Here is a 16,378-nt window from a genome sequence, read left to right as displayed (position 1 = left end):
GAGCGATGTAGAAGGATGTACTGTATAAAATAAAATGGCGTCAATATCTTTAATAAGTATAAAACAAGTTTATTGATTTATTTCCGCCAATACAAAATATACGTTCCGTCAACGCAATATGAACGATTCTGAAGCGAATAATTCCCCCTTTGAAAGGGGCGATGACCAATCTTATCCTAGTCTCGTAAATATGAATAATATAATACCTAAAGTGGCGATGCTCTAAGAGGCGGCGTCTTCTATGGAGACTTGATCCCGGGCCACTTGGAAGGCAGCGATGAGGGCGGCGAGCTCGATGCGCTCGCTGCAGCCGCTCGCCAGCCGAGCCTCGGAGTCAGACATCTTAATCAACAGCGATATCAACACCTCCGGCGGTAGTTTCACTGAAACAAATACATCAGCACGTTATTTCCTCGGTTACGATCTTAGGACGCCGATACAAACACTGCCTTCAAGTTGTCTTTACTGTTATATTTTACTTACCTCTCTGTATCACAGTGTGAACCTCAGTGAGAATGTCGCTGAGAGCCAATCCCTTCAAAATTTTCAGATCTTGAATGTCTGTATGACAACACATTTAGGAAATCATTAAATACCAATTGTAGTCCGAATAGATCCAGGCCATTAAATTATTAAGAAATGGCCCGCCGTACAAGGTATTGATCCGCCCAACTGGGCACCCTCAGGCCTGTTGTCTTAAACGTTGTACCGGGTGAGAGCCTTCAGCGCTCCCCATTTGTCCGGCCAAGTAGTTAATGCCATCTGCGGCAAATCTACAATAAGTCACGTCAAAAAAAAAAAAAAAACAAGGTATTGATCGATTACTAGTAGCTCTGCCCCTCAGGGAGTTTATGTATGTGTTAGTTCCGTTTTGTATGTGTATGAATGTGGATGGATATAGGGGTAGGGGCTGACCTCAGGGGTCAACTAAAGAAGTCAGAATGGATTGGGTGTGACAGGTGCACTGCGATGACGATAGAAGAATACATGTTCAAGTAACGGTCATTCCCGCTTCGTACCGTTTCCCATCACGCGGTGGCGCTCATTCATTCATCGAACACGCTCACTCAAATTTCCGAATCATTCATTCAGTTCTTGCTTCAACAACCGTGCGTGAGAGTGCCAGTCGACCAAACAAAATATCAATCATCATCTGAAAAGTGCACGCAGCCAACTGAATCATCATCGCCGAGGGCCCTCGTCGAGCAACGGTGTCCCCGGGGACATAAATCTCCGTTTTGCAGCGCATCCGTAAGTTTTTCCCACCTTCCCTCTGTTACTTGTCTGTAGGATATTTATAACCGCCCTTTTCGCTCAAACAACCAACGCGACCTATGTTTACGTACACCACTGGAGCCATCGACGCTATCTTAACCACAAGACAAACAATACAAGTAGTGCCGACCCCACTTAGATAGGGATAAGGGCAGGAGGATGATGGCTCCGTTTTGTATGATGATTAGTGCGTATGCAAAACTGCATTTTATCTCCTAAACCGTATATAATCGCTGAACATACATGGGGGTGTTTCTGATAGCCAATGAGCCCGTCTATCTAATTTATCATTTGGAACGTGAACGTCTGGGCCACCCTGTATTATACAAGGCAGCTGTGACATACGGGGTGTCCCGTAAATAATAGATGAAACGGAAATGGAAGATAGCTCACTTATATATCTAGAACTCAATTGATAAGAATAAAAAAAAACTTGGGATTGCAAATTTTTTTCAGCTATCTTCCATTTGATCCGTTATTTACGGTACATGCTGTAATGTATGTTGTAAAGGATACTTTTAAAACACGTTGCGAAGTCATTCTCATTCATGAGCCAGTTGACTATATTGTTGATGTCAGTGCGCAGAGGGTGCCCGACACACGTGTACACGGTCTCCTCGGTGACGTCACGCGACGCCAGCCACGTGCTCTGCAGTGTGTTCAGCACCTTACGCATGTCGCCGCCGGACAACGCGAGCAGCGCCTTAACCCCGTCCTCGGACATTTTCACACTGGAAAAGAGTATACATATTTTATATGATCCGTCATTGTAACAGGTCAAAATGATCCAATGTATTTCCTTTCTTTTTTTTTGACGTGACTTATTGTAGATTTGCCGCAAATGGCATTAACTACTTGGCCGGACAAATGGGGAGCGCTGAAGGCTCTCACCTGGTACAACGTTTAAGACAACAGGCCTGAGGGTGCCCAGTTGGGCGCGAACCTCGGCTCAGGGCGTCGTCTGAGAGGAAAAATATTTGAAAGAATTAATCGATCCTAGTGATTGAGGGAAGCAATATATTTCCGTAATTGTACTCTTCTTGCTAAACTGGAGTTTCCAGGTTAATACCTAAAGTAAGCAAGTTTATCTGATTACATACGGCTCTGCCCATCCCATTGAGGATCACGGCGTAAATCCACATATATGCAGACTCGAGTACTAGTTTCAAATGCTCGCTGTTCGCGGGGCAATAACGCCGCCTAATGCGCTCTCTTCACTTACAAATGCATCCCATAAGTGCGACAGAGACGGCAACAAGTGGCCCTGTTCTCACATTCCATTGCCCCGCGGGCATCGAGTGTTTGATAGTACTATAGGGTAGTACTTTGGACACCGGAAGTCAATATCATTACCGTGAACGCAAGAATATGCTAGAATCTAATGTGTGTTTGCAAATATCCAGTGAGAACTTATGTATATCGCCAACTTTCGGAAGTCCTAAATGAATATGAGACCAAAGATTAGGGTATTTTTGCGGTAACGGTAATGAGATTGACCGCTGGTGTTCGAAGATCTACCCTATAGCTGCTCACCCCTCGGCGCGTGCGATCTCCTGCAGCCGCGGCACGATCTGGCTCTGCTGTAGCGGCGCGAAGCGGAACCGCGTGCATCGCGACTGCAGCGCCGGAATGATCTTGCCCAGGTAGTTGCAGATGATGCAGAAACGAACGTTCTCCGTGTACTTCTCGATTACTGCAATGTAACGCGTAGTATTTGATGACACAATTTATGCATACCTACCACTACCACAGAGGATACTGGGTGATCATAAAACGCAGGATGAATACGAGTTGCAAGTTTATGAACATGTCTGAGCCAGTAAAAAACCTCTTTACTTGACATATTTACGAAAATTCTGGAAAAATTAAGCTACTTCTTTATAAAATGATTGAAGTAAACTTTCTACTATAATATATTTTTCAGGAAACTCAATTTAAAATAAGGCATTAAGAAAGTATGTAACCGTACCATTTCATTTGCATCGAGTAATATCAAGAATAAAACAACAGCTCAAAATTAGAGATTTTTATTATTGTATACAACAAACGGAAGAGGAGGCTTTCCTCTGGATCCGTCGGAGAGCCTTTCTGTTCATGATAAGGGAATGTGAGGGCTCTAAGGTGACTCTGCCGTTGACTTCGGGCTCTCGCGGCGGCGGCGACTTGCCGTTGGTCGCGGTGGGCAGCACCCGCACTTTCATACCTAGCACTCGAGCTACTAGGTTCGTAAATGCGCTATTCACCTGAAATGGAACACCAAGGGTTACGACCTTAGATATTAGAGGTCTGTCTCGGACAACAGTCACAACGTAGCAAGAACAATGAGGAATGCTGAAAATCTCTCATCCGGTAACTAGTTAAAACAACATGCTTATGAGTGAGCCTGATGTAAAATAAAGCCCACCTAAAAAGTAAACACCTTAATGAATACTGAGCAATAGATTAGAAAAGTCTGTCAATAATGGTTCAAGATCTGTGTAATGTAGTGTTGTATGTTCTTACGTTTGCAGTACATATGCAAATTAACAAGACCCAAAGAAAATGTACATGAGCAGAAATAATTTTGTAATAGATAATTAACAGCCTCCGTGGTCTAGTGGTTAGAGCGTTAGGCTCACGATCTGGAGGTCCGGGTTCGATTCCCGATGGGGACATTGTCGAAATCACTTTGTGAGACTGTCCTTTGTTTGGTAAGGACTTTTCAGGCTTGAATCACCTGATTGTCCGAAAAAGTAAGATGATTCCGTGCTTCGGAGGGCACGTTAAGCCGTTGGTCCCGGCTATTAGCCGTAAAAACACCTCCACCAACCCGCAGTGGAGCAGCGTGGTGGAGTATGCTCCATACCCCCTCCGGTTGATTCAGGGGAGGCCTGTGCCCAGCAGTGGGACGTATTTAGGCAGTTTATGTTTATGTAGATAATTAATCATCATCACCAGCCCATTAACGTCCCCACTGCTGGGCCACGGGCCTTCCCTATGGATGGATAGGGAGATCGGGCCTTAAACCACCACGCGGGCCCAGTGCGGATTGGTGGTTATTAACGACTGCTAATGCAGCCGGGACCAACGGCTTAACGTGCCTTCCGAAGCACGGAGGAGCTCGAGATGAATTTTTTTTGTGGTCACCCATCTTATGACTGGCCTTTGCGAAAGTTGCTTAACTTCAACAATCGCAAACCGAGCGCGTTTACCGCTGCGCCACCGAGCTCCTCTGATAATTAATCATTTGTTCATAATTACCATTTCTCCAGTCCTGGCAGATCCCTTATAGTTTTCTAGTAAGTGTTCGGAGGCGAATTTCTGTACGACAGAGAGCCTGACCGCCCTCTGGTGTTCCAAGTCTGACTTGTTGCCAAAGAGAGCCATTACAGGCTTCTTCATTTCAGGCTCGAATATCTCGCGCACTTTGACGAACCATGTTTGGAGTCTCTCGAAGCTTTGGAGATTGGTTAAGTCATAAACGAACAAGACTACCTGCAAGCAAAACATTTGTTATTTTAATGTAGATAAAGAGTTTTAATATCTGCCTATCCCGATAATAAAGAGCGTTTATTACCAAACACAGGCCTCCATACTAATCTGAAGAAGTTATGGTAATCAATCGTACCACACTAGGCTAATATCGTAAAAACCGACGGAAGGGTTATGGAATCCAACACGATGGACTGGACTATATCAGAACGACGGGCTAGTAACCTGTCATCATACGGTATATCTATCTCATGACTGCAATACCAGGTATGGTTGCAATTTGTTTTCCGATGAGTCGGATTTGTCGCCAACGTCAGTTCTTCGAAAGATGACACAAAGTATCAACGATGTCTGCGAATTGTATTCTGATTGCGTGAGGAGTTGTACTCACATCAGAAGCGTACAAGTAGTTAGCGAGCATGGCGGTGGCGAGTGCGTTGCCGGCCACGTCGCACAGCTGCAGCGGGACGGGCGGCCGCAGCCCCGCGCACTGCCCCGCCACCACCTCCGCGCCCAGCGTGCCACCGCTCCCTGTCCCCGCGCCACCGCCACCGCCGCCAAGGTACCGCGAGCACAAGCTGCTCTGCCACACGAGACATATCTTTGTGAGGTTTTTATATGGCAAGAAGTGTGGGCGAGAAAGAGACCCGAGCAACCACCGCTCACATCCTAGTGATTATCCAAAAGTATGATGATTCCGTGCTTCGGAAGGCAGGTTAAGTCGTTGGCTCCGCTTACTATTTACTTCGGTATATACGTAGTTGTTACAGGGAGCCACGTCATACTAGTTCGTTAAGCCATGTTAGAGACCTCTGGTGGTTCAACATTAACACTGACAATAGGACATTGTATTGTAGGTTAACCCACACGATAGAACATGAATCATTAACATAAGAACCAGGCTCCTATAGGTGTAGCATTTTTCAACTATGAAAACCCTTGTCCAGGGATATGAGTGAAGACCTTAACAGTTGCAAAGGCGTCTGTGACTGCCAATTATTACGGCAATGCAAGATGGAATGGGAGTCACAGGGATTTGAATTTGGAACTTGAAAGAGGGTAGCAGTAACTTTCGATAATAGATAACGGCGGAGGACGCCTTAATACGGCTTTGAAATAAATTATTCTAAGGGCCAACGTAAACTCACTCGCGTCCATAAAGCAACACGGACCTCCGCTGATCTTCACGTCAGACAGAGTCTTGCGGAGCGAAGGGTAAGAGGGAAATTACTTTTTTGCCATATAAAGTAGCATGGACAATATTGCAAGAGAAAATTGGTCGAAACCCTCGATATAATTCGCGCGCACTGGGTCCGATTCCTGGCGAGCACGCGTACCTCATTTAAAACTTTGATGTATTCCTGCATTCTGCTACGGCTCCAATCCACATTAGGACACGGTCTTCTCAGGAATTACCAACTGTATGATTTCTTTTATATTTCGTTTCGTTTTCAATCTATCAAAGTTTCAATTGTACTATGGTATTAACTGTGTTCCTAACTAGTAACCTGTTCTGTACGAATCGTAGGTTTTTAAGTCATTTACAGTCGTTACTTACTCGCGGGTAGTAAACTATACGTGACCTTTGCATGCAATCAACTTATTAATCTGCCAATGCCCTTAGGCTAACCCTACGCAGTCTACTTGCTATAAGTAGCTGTACTGAAAAGGGCCTATTATTAAGCTAATTTATGTAAACTTTTGTAAGTTGCAATACATTAAATTTAGCATTTCAAAGGCTGTAATATGGTTTAATTTATTGTTATACTATTGATATTGATATTTATCATAAATACATAAACTTTGCTAGAAAACTACACTAACTAATTAAAAGTAAAACAAGTAACACATTAAGCTGACCATACATAAAATTGGTCTAGATTGTCCATAATATAGTCTAACAAAATTACCTCAAAACAAATTATAAATAAAATATATATTTTTTACTTACTTTTCCAGTAGCAGGTTCACCCACCACAGTAATCTTGACTGTTCTGTTTTGTACTTCTTCCTCTTCACTGTCAGACATTGTGTTTTAACAAATCCCAGAATTGTACAATTCATTTAACAAAAATACTGAGAGAAGGTTTATCAGACTTTGTAATCACAGCATTGAAGTAAATATGTGGTATTCATTGAAATAGGAATGTTAATTGTTGTACACTGAAGTGGCAACTGTTTATATACATTCTGTTACAATAATGTAAAAGTTAATATGATAAATGTCTTGCTTAATATAATGAGTTCATGTAAGTAATGAGTTAAGAAAGTTTTGTTTTCATGCCCATCGCTATAGCAACCACACACAGAATGGAATTCACACTATCATAACCTTGGTTCATAAGTCAAATATGAACTATACTATACTTGACCTAAAAGTAAATATTTGTTTTATTGTGTGAACTTGTTTGATAATAAGGTAACAACTACTTATTTTATTAATTGCTTTACTAATAATGACTATAGTAAGGGTGTTTATAGTTGATTGTAAATATTATTAGAAGGAATTTCAAAGAATTTAAATTTTTCATAATCCAACCGACAATCATCTTTTGTACAGTATTGAATTATATAGAAATTGTGCAAAAATTGTGTGAAAAAAATTATGAAAAATCAAACATAACTTACTTCTTCTAAGAGCATTCTGGGCATCATTGGTCATAGCATCAGCTTCATCCAGGATAATGAGTTTTGGTCCTGCCTTGAATATTGTTCTAGTTGAAGCAAAACTTAGAATTTGCCCTCGCACTATACCTATGCCTCTGTCATCAGATGCATTCAATTCTAAAACCTGTAATACAACAATAATCAATAATCAAAAATTGTGAACTTGGTTAGTCAATAATGAGGTTGGTCATCCACCTCACAACCCACATCATAGAAGAGCAGAATTAGTTAATAAACAAATATTTTAAAATGTAATGCACTCAAGAAATTATCAAAGCATCATATATGATCACAACATAACATAAGATCACAACTATATTCACCAATCAACAGGTACACCAACTCAAGATGAACTAAATATAAATACCTACACTTCATCATGCTTTCTGTCATATCCATAAGAATATAATAGTTTTATAACAATTCTGCTCACTAGAAAATTTCTGCGAGATCCTGAGAGGAAAAATAAAATACATACCATAGAATTGAATTGCTGTGGAGTATACATTTGCCGTGCACATGCCAAAATTGTAGATGTCTTTCCAGTGCCAGGAGGTCCATAGAATAACAAGTGAGGCAGTTGATTCTGTTGCATGAACTGATTTACTGGAAAACAAAACTAGTTTTAGTATGTGTACAAAAGGAATGCGATATAACCCAAACAATACCAATAACACTTACTTGTTTTGATGATATCATCATGGGACACCAGGTCATCTAGTTTAGATGGTCGATACTTCTCAACCCTAAAAACAAAAAGTTCATAATAATTTAAAGATGTGTCCACCTGTGTATGGAAATAATATGGTGAAAGTAAATAAAGAAAATTACATTATAACTTACCATGGTAAGTTCTTGCTAGCTTTCCCGACGGTCATTGTAGTAGTGTATGTAATTTTAAGTAAGTAATTCACGTTTTTTTACCAAAAAAATCACGCGCGCAAAACGTATATTAAACCAGAAAACCGGTGGTGAATGTGACAGTGACGTGACGTGACAAATGACGTTTGACCTTTTTTAAGTGCGACCGAACAGGCATCAGAAACAAATATGTACAGCCTACTTCTAGAGTCCTACTTCTAAACGAAACGTCATAATGCCATGAACCCACAGACAGTGCATGAATCTAAAAAATGTGATTTGTTGGCTTTTATTTCTATTTTAGCATCTGACTCAATCAAAATATAATCGTAGGGATAGGCATACTGGCATTCCGCCCAATAATTTCCTATCTCTATGGCCCGTGCGGCCGCGTGGAATTCGATTATCAAATGTCTTTCGGCGAAGTTGCTCAGAAATAACTATACTTGGTCTTTGTGATAAAAGAATTTTCAAAAATCGGTTCAGCAGATTCAGAGATTGCTTTCTGCATCGAACTCTTAAACGTTATCTATTTATAATATCAGTATTTATGGGGATGTGAGAGGGAAATCCAGATAACTCTTGCACAAAAATAACAGATAAAATATTTTCAAAAATATTATTCATAATCGAGTATAATATAATATTTACAAGCTATCTCTTAGTAGTATTATGGAGTATATACTTTTCCATGTCAGCTCGTGATAGGCCTTCATGCGGCTGCCCGTCAAAGATGGCGCTGGCTGAAGGCTCCCAAGGCCACATTACGCGACTTGTGAACGCGCTGATCATATCCAACCGCGCTTCTTCAGGTATATAATATTCGCTGCGGGGTTTCTTTTTTTCTATACAGAAGTAGTACTTATGGCCGCTGGACTTTGACATTTGCGCCACCCACGGCTCTGAAAAGAAAGTTTATTTTTGTATCTGGATATTCTGTGACAACGGTCACAAATAATAATATTACAAAAAATGTATTAATTATCCTATCTATACAGGGTGCTAGTGACATCGCAACGAAAAAAAAATGGAACTAAAAACGATAGTGGGTGTTTTTCTTATCGCAAATGTGCAATGTGTGTCGCAAGATTTTGAGTTTTTACTGCGCCGCAATGTAAATCGAACAACGCGAAATAGTCGCTGGCGCTGGACCTACCTACCTACCTACGCGCGGCTACGTTACGCTTGCGTGATATGATGTTGGTACCTGCTCTTTAATAAGACATCAACATTCTTCCATACTCTTGCGCAGTAAATGGTCTATGATCCATCATCATAGTCGACACTACTCATTTACAAAATAAAACAAACACAAAACACTTACAAACACGAAAAAAATATCCAAGGATAGCATCCGACTGAGCGGTAGCGCAGCGACGGACGGCGGCGTTAGCGCAAAGCGTCAAAGGCGCCGCCACTGCCGGCCGCGACTGAGGCGAGCCGACGACTAGAGTGAGGGGAAGCATTTTTTGCTGCAGGTGACAGAGGAAGAAATAGTATTTGTTCGTAATGCCTACTTTAAACTTTAATGACGCACGTTGCCATTGACTCGTGCGGCTATTCACCTGTGCACAGCTGAAGTTGTAGATACGTTATTATTTATTGTGGTTGCACATTGATAATTTTTAATAATTAGTCATTTTTATTTATTTATTTTAAATTTGGGTTCTATGCAGCTTAATACACAATATGGGACTGAAAAAAAATAAAAAGAAATTACAAAAAATTTCATGAATTTTGCGACAGGAAATTCCACTTGATATCAACTCAGAATCATGGACTGAATCATCCCTCAAAGTTTTGACGATGTCACTTACACCCGGTATAATAATTTACTATCCACCTTACCTATACATAACCTACCTTTAATTTCTTTAATAAAGAGTAGAGATCCCACAACATAGAACATGTCATCCTGGTTTCTGTTAGGAGTTTTTATTGTGACTGCCCTTTTGACACGTTTCATGGCTCTGTACTCCAAATTATTAATAGCCATAGAAAAACACTCCATATTAAATAATCGTTTAGATCTAATAGGCAAAGCTTGTGCATCGAAGGGCTTTTCTAGGGCTGTGCAGAACAATGCACATTGGTTTATCCTGAAACAGTCAAATATTTTATATTCAAGCATTTTCATATTAGTTGAGGCTCTAAATGACAGCTTAATGAAGTATAAAAGATACCTTTCAGTCAGTGGGAGATGGGAGATATCGATGCCGCCAAGAACCATAGCGTCAATAACATGTAGAGCTTTGCTATACACTTGCTTGCTGCCTTCCCCACGAAATTCTTTGACTACCTGTAACGCAAATAATAGTATGTATTCTTCGGTGTTTACTATTGTTATGTATATTAGAGTCATGGTAAATAAATATCAACATACTTCTCCGTAAAGCAGTGTTTTAGCAGGCAACGTGACATGGAGATCTACAACATTTTTCCATCTAATTCCTTCTAATTGATAAACTTGTTTGCCTCCACAACCTGTAGTCATATACACGTTAAATAAACATTTCAGACGTTTAGTATATTGTGTTCATTATTTGCCAGTTGAAAGCAGTACCTAAAAAGAATCTTAAGTCTGGACTGTTCATGCCACTGCCCAGTATCATGAAATGCCAGTCGTAGACACTTTTGAATGTCTCCAGGTCTCTGGGGTTCCGTAGATACTCAGGCGGTTCGCTAAGGATGTTGTTTTTGAATGCAGATGCGCTTTGTGAATCCGGTGGCGGTTTCTTCAAGAGAGACAGTATACTTAATAATGTATCATCGTGGCTCATACGATCCGGTTGAGTTCTCACTTTATCAGGCAACTAAAACAAACATTTTTATACGTAAAATAGAAGAACGCCATTTATTTTAACACAAAATACTAGACATTCAGTACTAACTTGCCAGAGTTTTAAGCACTGCTCCCTCATCTCAGCCTGGGTTTCATCTTTTAAGTTTTTATCTTTACTAAATGCTGCAATTTTGAGCAAATTCTTAATTTGTCTTTCTCCTAACCTAAAATAAATAATCGTAATTTTGTCAATTTTATTTACTTTTAAATGAACTTTAACCTGAGAAAATTCTGTTTGAAGGAAATGGTACATACAGACAGTTACTTTTATAGATATATTCATAAAAGCCTTGGTCTTCTTGTATGATATGCAGGGGTACAAGTTCTGTAATGTCCTGGCCATCAGCTGATCCTTTAAATAGTGTAGAATTGACAGAGAACAGGTGCTGCTCAGCTGATTCAGTTCCCAACTTTTTCCACATGCATACAAGGTATCTTTCCGAGTTGGCGGGCCGTGAAGTCACAGGCTTGTGAATACTGACTAAAAATAAGACATTTCATTATTCAGGTGTTCATTCAAAACAATATAGTAACCACACCAAAAATACAATATGAATTATTTATAAGTGCTTCTATGATAGCGAAATTGTTATTTTTTTTTTATAAAATTATGCTAGAATGATATGCATTTATACGTCCATTTATACCTTTCTCAAAACATTTATACATAATGTAGATCAATCCGACACTAAACATTGTGAAGACATCAAATAGTTTGACAACAAAATGTCCTCCTGTCCTCACTAACATTAGGGCAGCGAGACACTGACACAGGTACAGCTGCTTTGAAAGTATCTCTTGAATGTTTTCTTGTCCTTCTACTGAAAATCCCTGTCAAATATGGAACGTCATGAAACATCACATTACATTTCAAGCACAATGCTTAGTCTAGCTCTACAATAATTAAATCTAAAAAATACTTCATTTTGTCATTTTTACTATTCCATCTTTCTAATGTATTATTTTGGCCAATTTAAACTTACACCATCAGCCATAAGGAAGTGCACTCCTTTATCATCAGTGTGTTTCAAGACATTTTCTTTCAGGGATATTAAATTAGCTGGATCAAATACATTGCCATCATCTTTCACACCATAATATGGGTTGAATGTTTCTGGTGTTCCAGCATAAAAATCAGAGAGCTTGAAATCATTTGGTCCTTTCAAAGTGAATCCAAATCCTGTAAAAAAAGTAGCTTTATACTGCCAATGGCCCCGATTCCTGCAGACATCTCTTAATTTTACTTTAAGTTATACCTGTCATTTTCTTATTCTTAAAGGAAAGGGACGGATGATTGACAGCTCTTAATTTTAGGAAGAATGAGTAAATAAATGAATAACCCGGGCGAATTTTTAGACGGTTGTTTTAGATTTGTGCTTAAAATTGACGTGTGTTCCATAAATTTTATGCTTGTCTTGCATAAATTTTACGTGTGTGATTACCCGTCCCTTTCCTTTTCGGCGGATAAGAAAATGACAGATATAACCTAAAATAAAATTAGATGGTATTTACAGGAATTAGCACCATTGTCCAGACATTACATATTATTGGATCAAGATTATTCACGTGCGCGACAACCGAAAATATTACAGCAGTAACAGTAATGAAATTCAGATAGAAAAACGCGTAAAAAATATCGAATAAGAAACGCCGAACTAAAAACCACCACTCACAGAACAAAAAGAACACCGCCACCATTACGCATCTGTTTACGAATATCGATGAATAATTCTGTAACGCCATCTGTTTGCGAGAAGCCAAAGATTGCTGTCATCTGTCAATATAATGTCAGCTCTGCTTTATTTTATATCTTCATCTCGCTCACTCTTTAATTCCGCTATTCGACAACAGAGGGCAGGAGCAGTTAAAAATGGCTACTTGAAAATTCTACAAACGACGACGATCATATTGACACATTTCTCTTCCGAAGAGGAATCAGTTCACTTCCGAGAAGAAGTCGAAATAGATCGGAGCAAGAAGAATAGTGAGTAAGTTCCAGTGCACTTTTTATAGTGAAATAGTGTGTTTTAGTGCAGTGCCCAGTTTTAAAGTGAATTTCTGTTCATTTATTTTCCGTCGCGTTCGTAAGTACCTACCATCTTATTTTTACAGTGCAGTAAATAGTGGTGATTTTTCGGAAAAGTGAATTCCTTACTTAAGTGTCTGTGACCCGTTAAATATTGCAAAGTGTAGTTTGTGATGTAACAGTAAGATATTTCGTGTTAAAAGCTTGTGTTATCATTATCAGTGAACTGAAGAATCTGCTATCCGCGTAGTGTTGTAACACCATTGAACTGAGTGAGTGAATTCAATCATTTTGTGTGAAATTTTGCGAACAGTAAATAATAGTGGTGAATTGTGAATTTTAATAATAAGCGAACTTGTTAATCCTATAGCAACATTTGTAAAAAGTAAATAAACCGTGTGAGTTGTAACCGGTGGTTTTTCTTCTACGACGAACTACAGTTTGTGTAAAGGACGCTTAGGTGCATCATAAGATAAACCCGAGCACAATTTATAATATCTACCTATATTTTTATATAATATTTACCTTTTGATCTCCATCCTTTCCTATACAATACATATTCTGAGAAACCTCCTGGGCCTGCACAAACATCAGCAAAGTACAATATCTCTTTCTTATCAATACCACTCTCTCCATTCTGTTTCTTTGGCTTAGTGAACATAAAATCAAACACAGCATCAATATTCGCCATTTTTACAGCTGCTCGATTCAAGAATATCACTGAAGCTATAGTTTCATAAGGATTGCTACGGAATCTTGCATGTCTTAAATCCTCATCATCTAATGTGTCAAAGATGGTCTGTAAACAATTTTAAAACAAATAGGTAAATGGTGTTTATTTCTAATATTGTTAACCATAAATAGGCAAATACAATACCTTTGATTCTAAAACTCCTTTCAGTATCTGAGGGTCAACAAATTCAGTCTCATCATCAATGGTTAGCTTCTTGGGGCCCCTCACTAGCCACTCGTCTAATTGATCACCAGACAATGTGTCATCTGGTGGTGGTGGCATCCACAGCTGAAGAAATCAATATCTTTCATATACTATCCTTACATAGTTTGTGGCAGGCAAAAGATAATTAAAACTGACTTACCACTTCTTCTTTTGCCTCAGGTTTAGATTCATCTGGACTCCACGTAAAATCTCTAGGTACTTCTCCAACTGTAGATGGTTTTAACCCCAAACCTCTCCGACCTTTCTGTGTAGATGCTTCAACAGGCTCAATGCGTCCATGCTCATATTTACCAAGACCTTTCCCTAGCTTAAAACCCATGTTAGACATAATCCGTTTCGATTTCTCAGAATAACCTCCAGCGAATGCACTCTCCATTTCTTTAAACTGAGTGTAAGATGTGGAATTTTGAAAGCTAGGCCGCATTGAGCTCTCTCCATTATCAGTGTCGTTGCCGTCGAAGCTGGGTCGGATATCATCGAACTGATCAGTAGGTGATGAACTGCTCCGACTTAGTCTAAGGTTTCCATCTGTACTTTGTTTTCTAAAGTTGAAGTTATTTGATCTTTCCACGGGTGTTTCTGGTTGCTCCTCATCCGATTCTAGTAAAACTAAACATACGAACAAGTACTGTTAACACTTGCGTGACCACAGCATATACTTATTTTTTATAATATAAAATTACCGGAACCGTGGGAAGTCGTGGAGGAGGCGCCGTAAGTATCAGATCGAGGTCGTTTCGCTGGTATTGAGGCCTTGGGGCTTTCGTCGCTGCTGGAGTCGTCGTCGGCCGACGGATCTGATTACATTGATATACAAAATGGTATCGTGAACCTTTACTTATTAACTATAGGTTATGTGCGCCTCATATAAATAACTTACCGGAAAGATTCATCATTTCTTCTTAGATCTTAGTAATACTCATGTATAATAACAACGATAAAAGTAATTTAATTTAGAGACCGCTGTTTTATTTAATAGCAATATTCACTATTTATATTCTTGGTATTCCCCTATTTGTTTGACAGCTTTTTTTTCCTTATTTTTTTTTGGATTGGAAAGGGTTTAACGGCTCTGGCCTAGTAGCCTTTGAAACAGACAGGTGAGGCCGAGCTAGTAGTAAATGAAATAGAATCAACTACATTTATTGTGTTGTCTTAAACTATTATTTGGCATATTAGGAATTTGACTATTGATTTGATAGTATTTATTTTATGCTATTATTACAATTATTATTTTACAAAAGACGTTACGACGATAGTATATTTATCTCTTTTTTTTAACTTATGACGGCTCATATGAGTGCGAAAGACAAAACCTATGTTTTTCTTTCGTCTTAAATATGCTCCGTCTATTCCTCAGAACTCAGAATAATAACTAAAGCATAGAAGGAAGGCTAAAATAGCAACAGAACTCTATAATTCTGCTCTACTTTATCTTACGGAACCGGCGTAATGTTAGACAAAGACGCATATACAAAAATTGTTTCGTAATTTCGTAGGTTGTCACAAGTTTTTCATTGCCTAGTGTTGGGTTTCACTTTAGTAATATGTCGATAAAATTAAATTTACTTACAATTAATGTCGATAAATTTTTTTTACAAGATTTCTTTTTGTAGGATGCAATTATCTTCTTCTTGATGAAAGGAGACTCTGTCTCTGATAGGTAAGTATCTAACCATTTTTGGATTATATTGTCTGGTTTATATTAGTTTGGAGCTGCAGCTCACATTCAGGAAGGAAAGAAAATAGCCAACTGTTATCGTTTCATCGGTAAGTATTTTGTAATATTCGAATTTATTTATGATGTCATCCGCCGTGCACTGGTGTCGATCGACGTGCCGTGCAAATTGGAACCGCCGCCGCCGGGTCTAAGCCGCACAGACGGTAAGAGGCCCGATGGGGTCACGCCATAGACATAGAAAAGAGTATGGACTGGAAATACCTACAGAAAAAACGTGCCACTCTGTAAACATAAAATGGCGGTCTTTACTAGGGCTACAAGCTGTTTCAATACTAGGATTACCATACTCGTACCTACTAGATATAGCATTATACTTAAAAAAATACGGCATACAAGTATTCATAAGAGAACAGAAAGGGAAAGTAAAAGGTAGGTAGGTGGTGTACTGTATCTTTCGTGCAAAACTTGTAAGTATTGTATGTTGTGTGCAATAAAGTATATTTGTATTTGTAAAGGAAGGTTTAGTCAAGATTTATCTAAGTCGCCAATAAGTCGCTTACACAAATCTATAACATTCATTACATTCTTTATTGGGCG

General features: G+C 39.2%; 3 protein-coding genes across 5 annotated transcripts; all 3 read right to left on the bottom strand.

The window, feature by feature from the left end:
• Positions 1–44: 44 nt before the first annotated feature.
• Positions 45–15,258, bottom strand: LOC126371875 (replication factor C subunit 5). 2 transcript variants are annotated; one of them, XM_050017276.1, is made up of 9 exons: positions 15,255–15,258; positions 8,257–8,306; positions 8,095–8,159; positions 7,892–8,019; positions 7,375–7,537; positions 2,809–2,968; positions 1,792–2,006; positions 484–561; positions 45–383 (listed from the first exon to the last, which is right to left on the bottom strand). In XM_050017276.1, exons 2-9 carry the CDS (start codon positions 8,289–8,291, stop codon positions 223–225), a joined length of 1,005 nt encoding a protein of 334 aa, XP_049873233.1. In that variant the 5' UTR covers positions 8,292–8,306; positions 15,255–15,258; the 3' UTR covers positions 45–222. The 2 variants fall into 2 exon arrangements, with proteins under 2 accessions (XP_049873233.1, XP_049873232.1); XM_050017275.1 differs by lacking the exon at positions 15,255–15,258 and having other exon boundaries at positions 8,257–8,389.
• Positions 3,287–7,310, bottom strand: LOC126371882 (ras-related protein Rab-28-like). The gene is made up of 4 exons (XM_050017285.1): positions 6,698–7,310; positions 5,138–5,329; positions 4,516–4,749; positions 3,287–3,518 (listed from the first exon to the last, which is right to left on the bottom strand). Exons 1-4 carry the CDS (start codon positions 6,773–6,775, stop codon positions 3,306–3,308), a joined length of 717 nt encoding a protein of 238 aa, XP_049873242.1. The 5' UTR covers positions 6,776–7,310; the 3' UTR covers positions 3,287–3,305.
• LOC126371862 (cap-specific mRNA (nucleoside-2'-O-)-methyltransferase 1) lies at positions 8,879–15,135 on the bottom strand. Of its 2 annotated transcripts, none has more exons than XM_050017250.1 (14): positions 14,981–15,135; positions 14,784–14,897; positions 14,240–14,709; positions 14,020–14,163; positions 13,668–13,941; positions 12,100–12,296; positions 11,764–11,947; positions 11,372–11,597; positions 11,166–11,280; positions 10,838–11,087; positions 10,658–10,758; positions 10,458–10,573; positions 10,138–10,373; positions 8,879–9,176 (listed from the first exon to the last, which is right to left on the bottom strand). In XM_050017250.1, exons 1-14 carry the CDS (start codon positions 14,994–14,996, stop codon positions 8,929–8,931), a joined length of 2,691 nt encoding a protein of 896 aa, XP_049873207.1. In that variant the 5' UTR covers positions 14,997–15,135; the 3' UTR covers positions 8,879–8,928. The 2 variants fall into 2 exon arrangements, with proteins under 2 accessions (XP_049873207.1, XP_049873208.1); XM_050017251.1 differs by lacking the exon at positions 8,879–9,176 and adding an exon at positions 9,834–9,969.
• Positions 15,259–16,378: the final 1,120 nt, after the last annotated feature.

This window comes from Pectinophora gossypiella, chromosome 13 (genome assembly GCF_024362695.1).
Source record: "Pectinophora gossypiella chromosome 13, ilPecGoss1.1, whole genome shotgun sequence".
Classification (NCBI taxonomy): domain Eukaryota; kingdom Metazoa; phylum Arthropoda; class Insecta; order Lepidoptera; family Gelechiidae; genus Pectinophora; species Pectinophora gossypiella.
This window is presented reverse-complemented; position numbering and strand designations above follow the sequence as displayed.

Excerpts from the sequence above, each read along its gene's own strand:
- LOC126371882 (XM_050017285.1), bottom strand. The coding sequence starts at position 6,775 with ATGTCTGACAGTGAAGAGGAAGAAGTACAAAACAGAACAGTCAAGATT. Across the intron at positions 5,330-6,697 it reads GTGAACCTGCTACTGGAAAA|AGCAGCTTGTGCTCGCGGTA; the intron begins GTAAGTAAAAAA and ends CTCGTGTGGCAG. Across the intron at positions 3,519-4,515 it reads CTGCCAGGACTGGAGAAATG|GTGAATAGCGCATTTACGAA; the intron begins GTAATTATGAAC and ends GTTCCATTTCAG.
- LOC126371875 (XM_050017276.1), bottom strand. The coding sequence starts at position 8,291 with ATGACCGTCGGGAAAGCTAGCAAGAACTTACCATG. Across the intron at positions 8,160-8,256 it reads GCTAGCAAGAACTTACCATG|GGTTGAGAAGTATCGACCAT; the intron begins GTAAGTTATAAT and ends TTTTGTTTTTAG. Across the intron at positions 562-1,791 it reads CTTCGCAACGTGTTTTAAAA|ACATTCAAGATCTGAAAATT; the intron begins GTATCCTTTACA and ends GTTGTCATACAG.
- LOC126371862 (XM_050017250.1), bottom strand. Across the intron at positions 14,164-14,239 it reads CTGAGGCAAAAGAAGAAGTG|CTGTGGATGCCACCACCACC; the intron begins GTAAGTCAGTTT and ends TGATTTCTTCAG. Across the intron at positions 11,088-11,165 it reads AGTGCTTAAAACTCTGGCAA|TTGCCTGATAAAGTGAGAAC; the intron begins GTTAGTACTGAA and ends TGTTTGTTTTAG.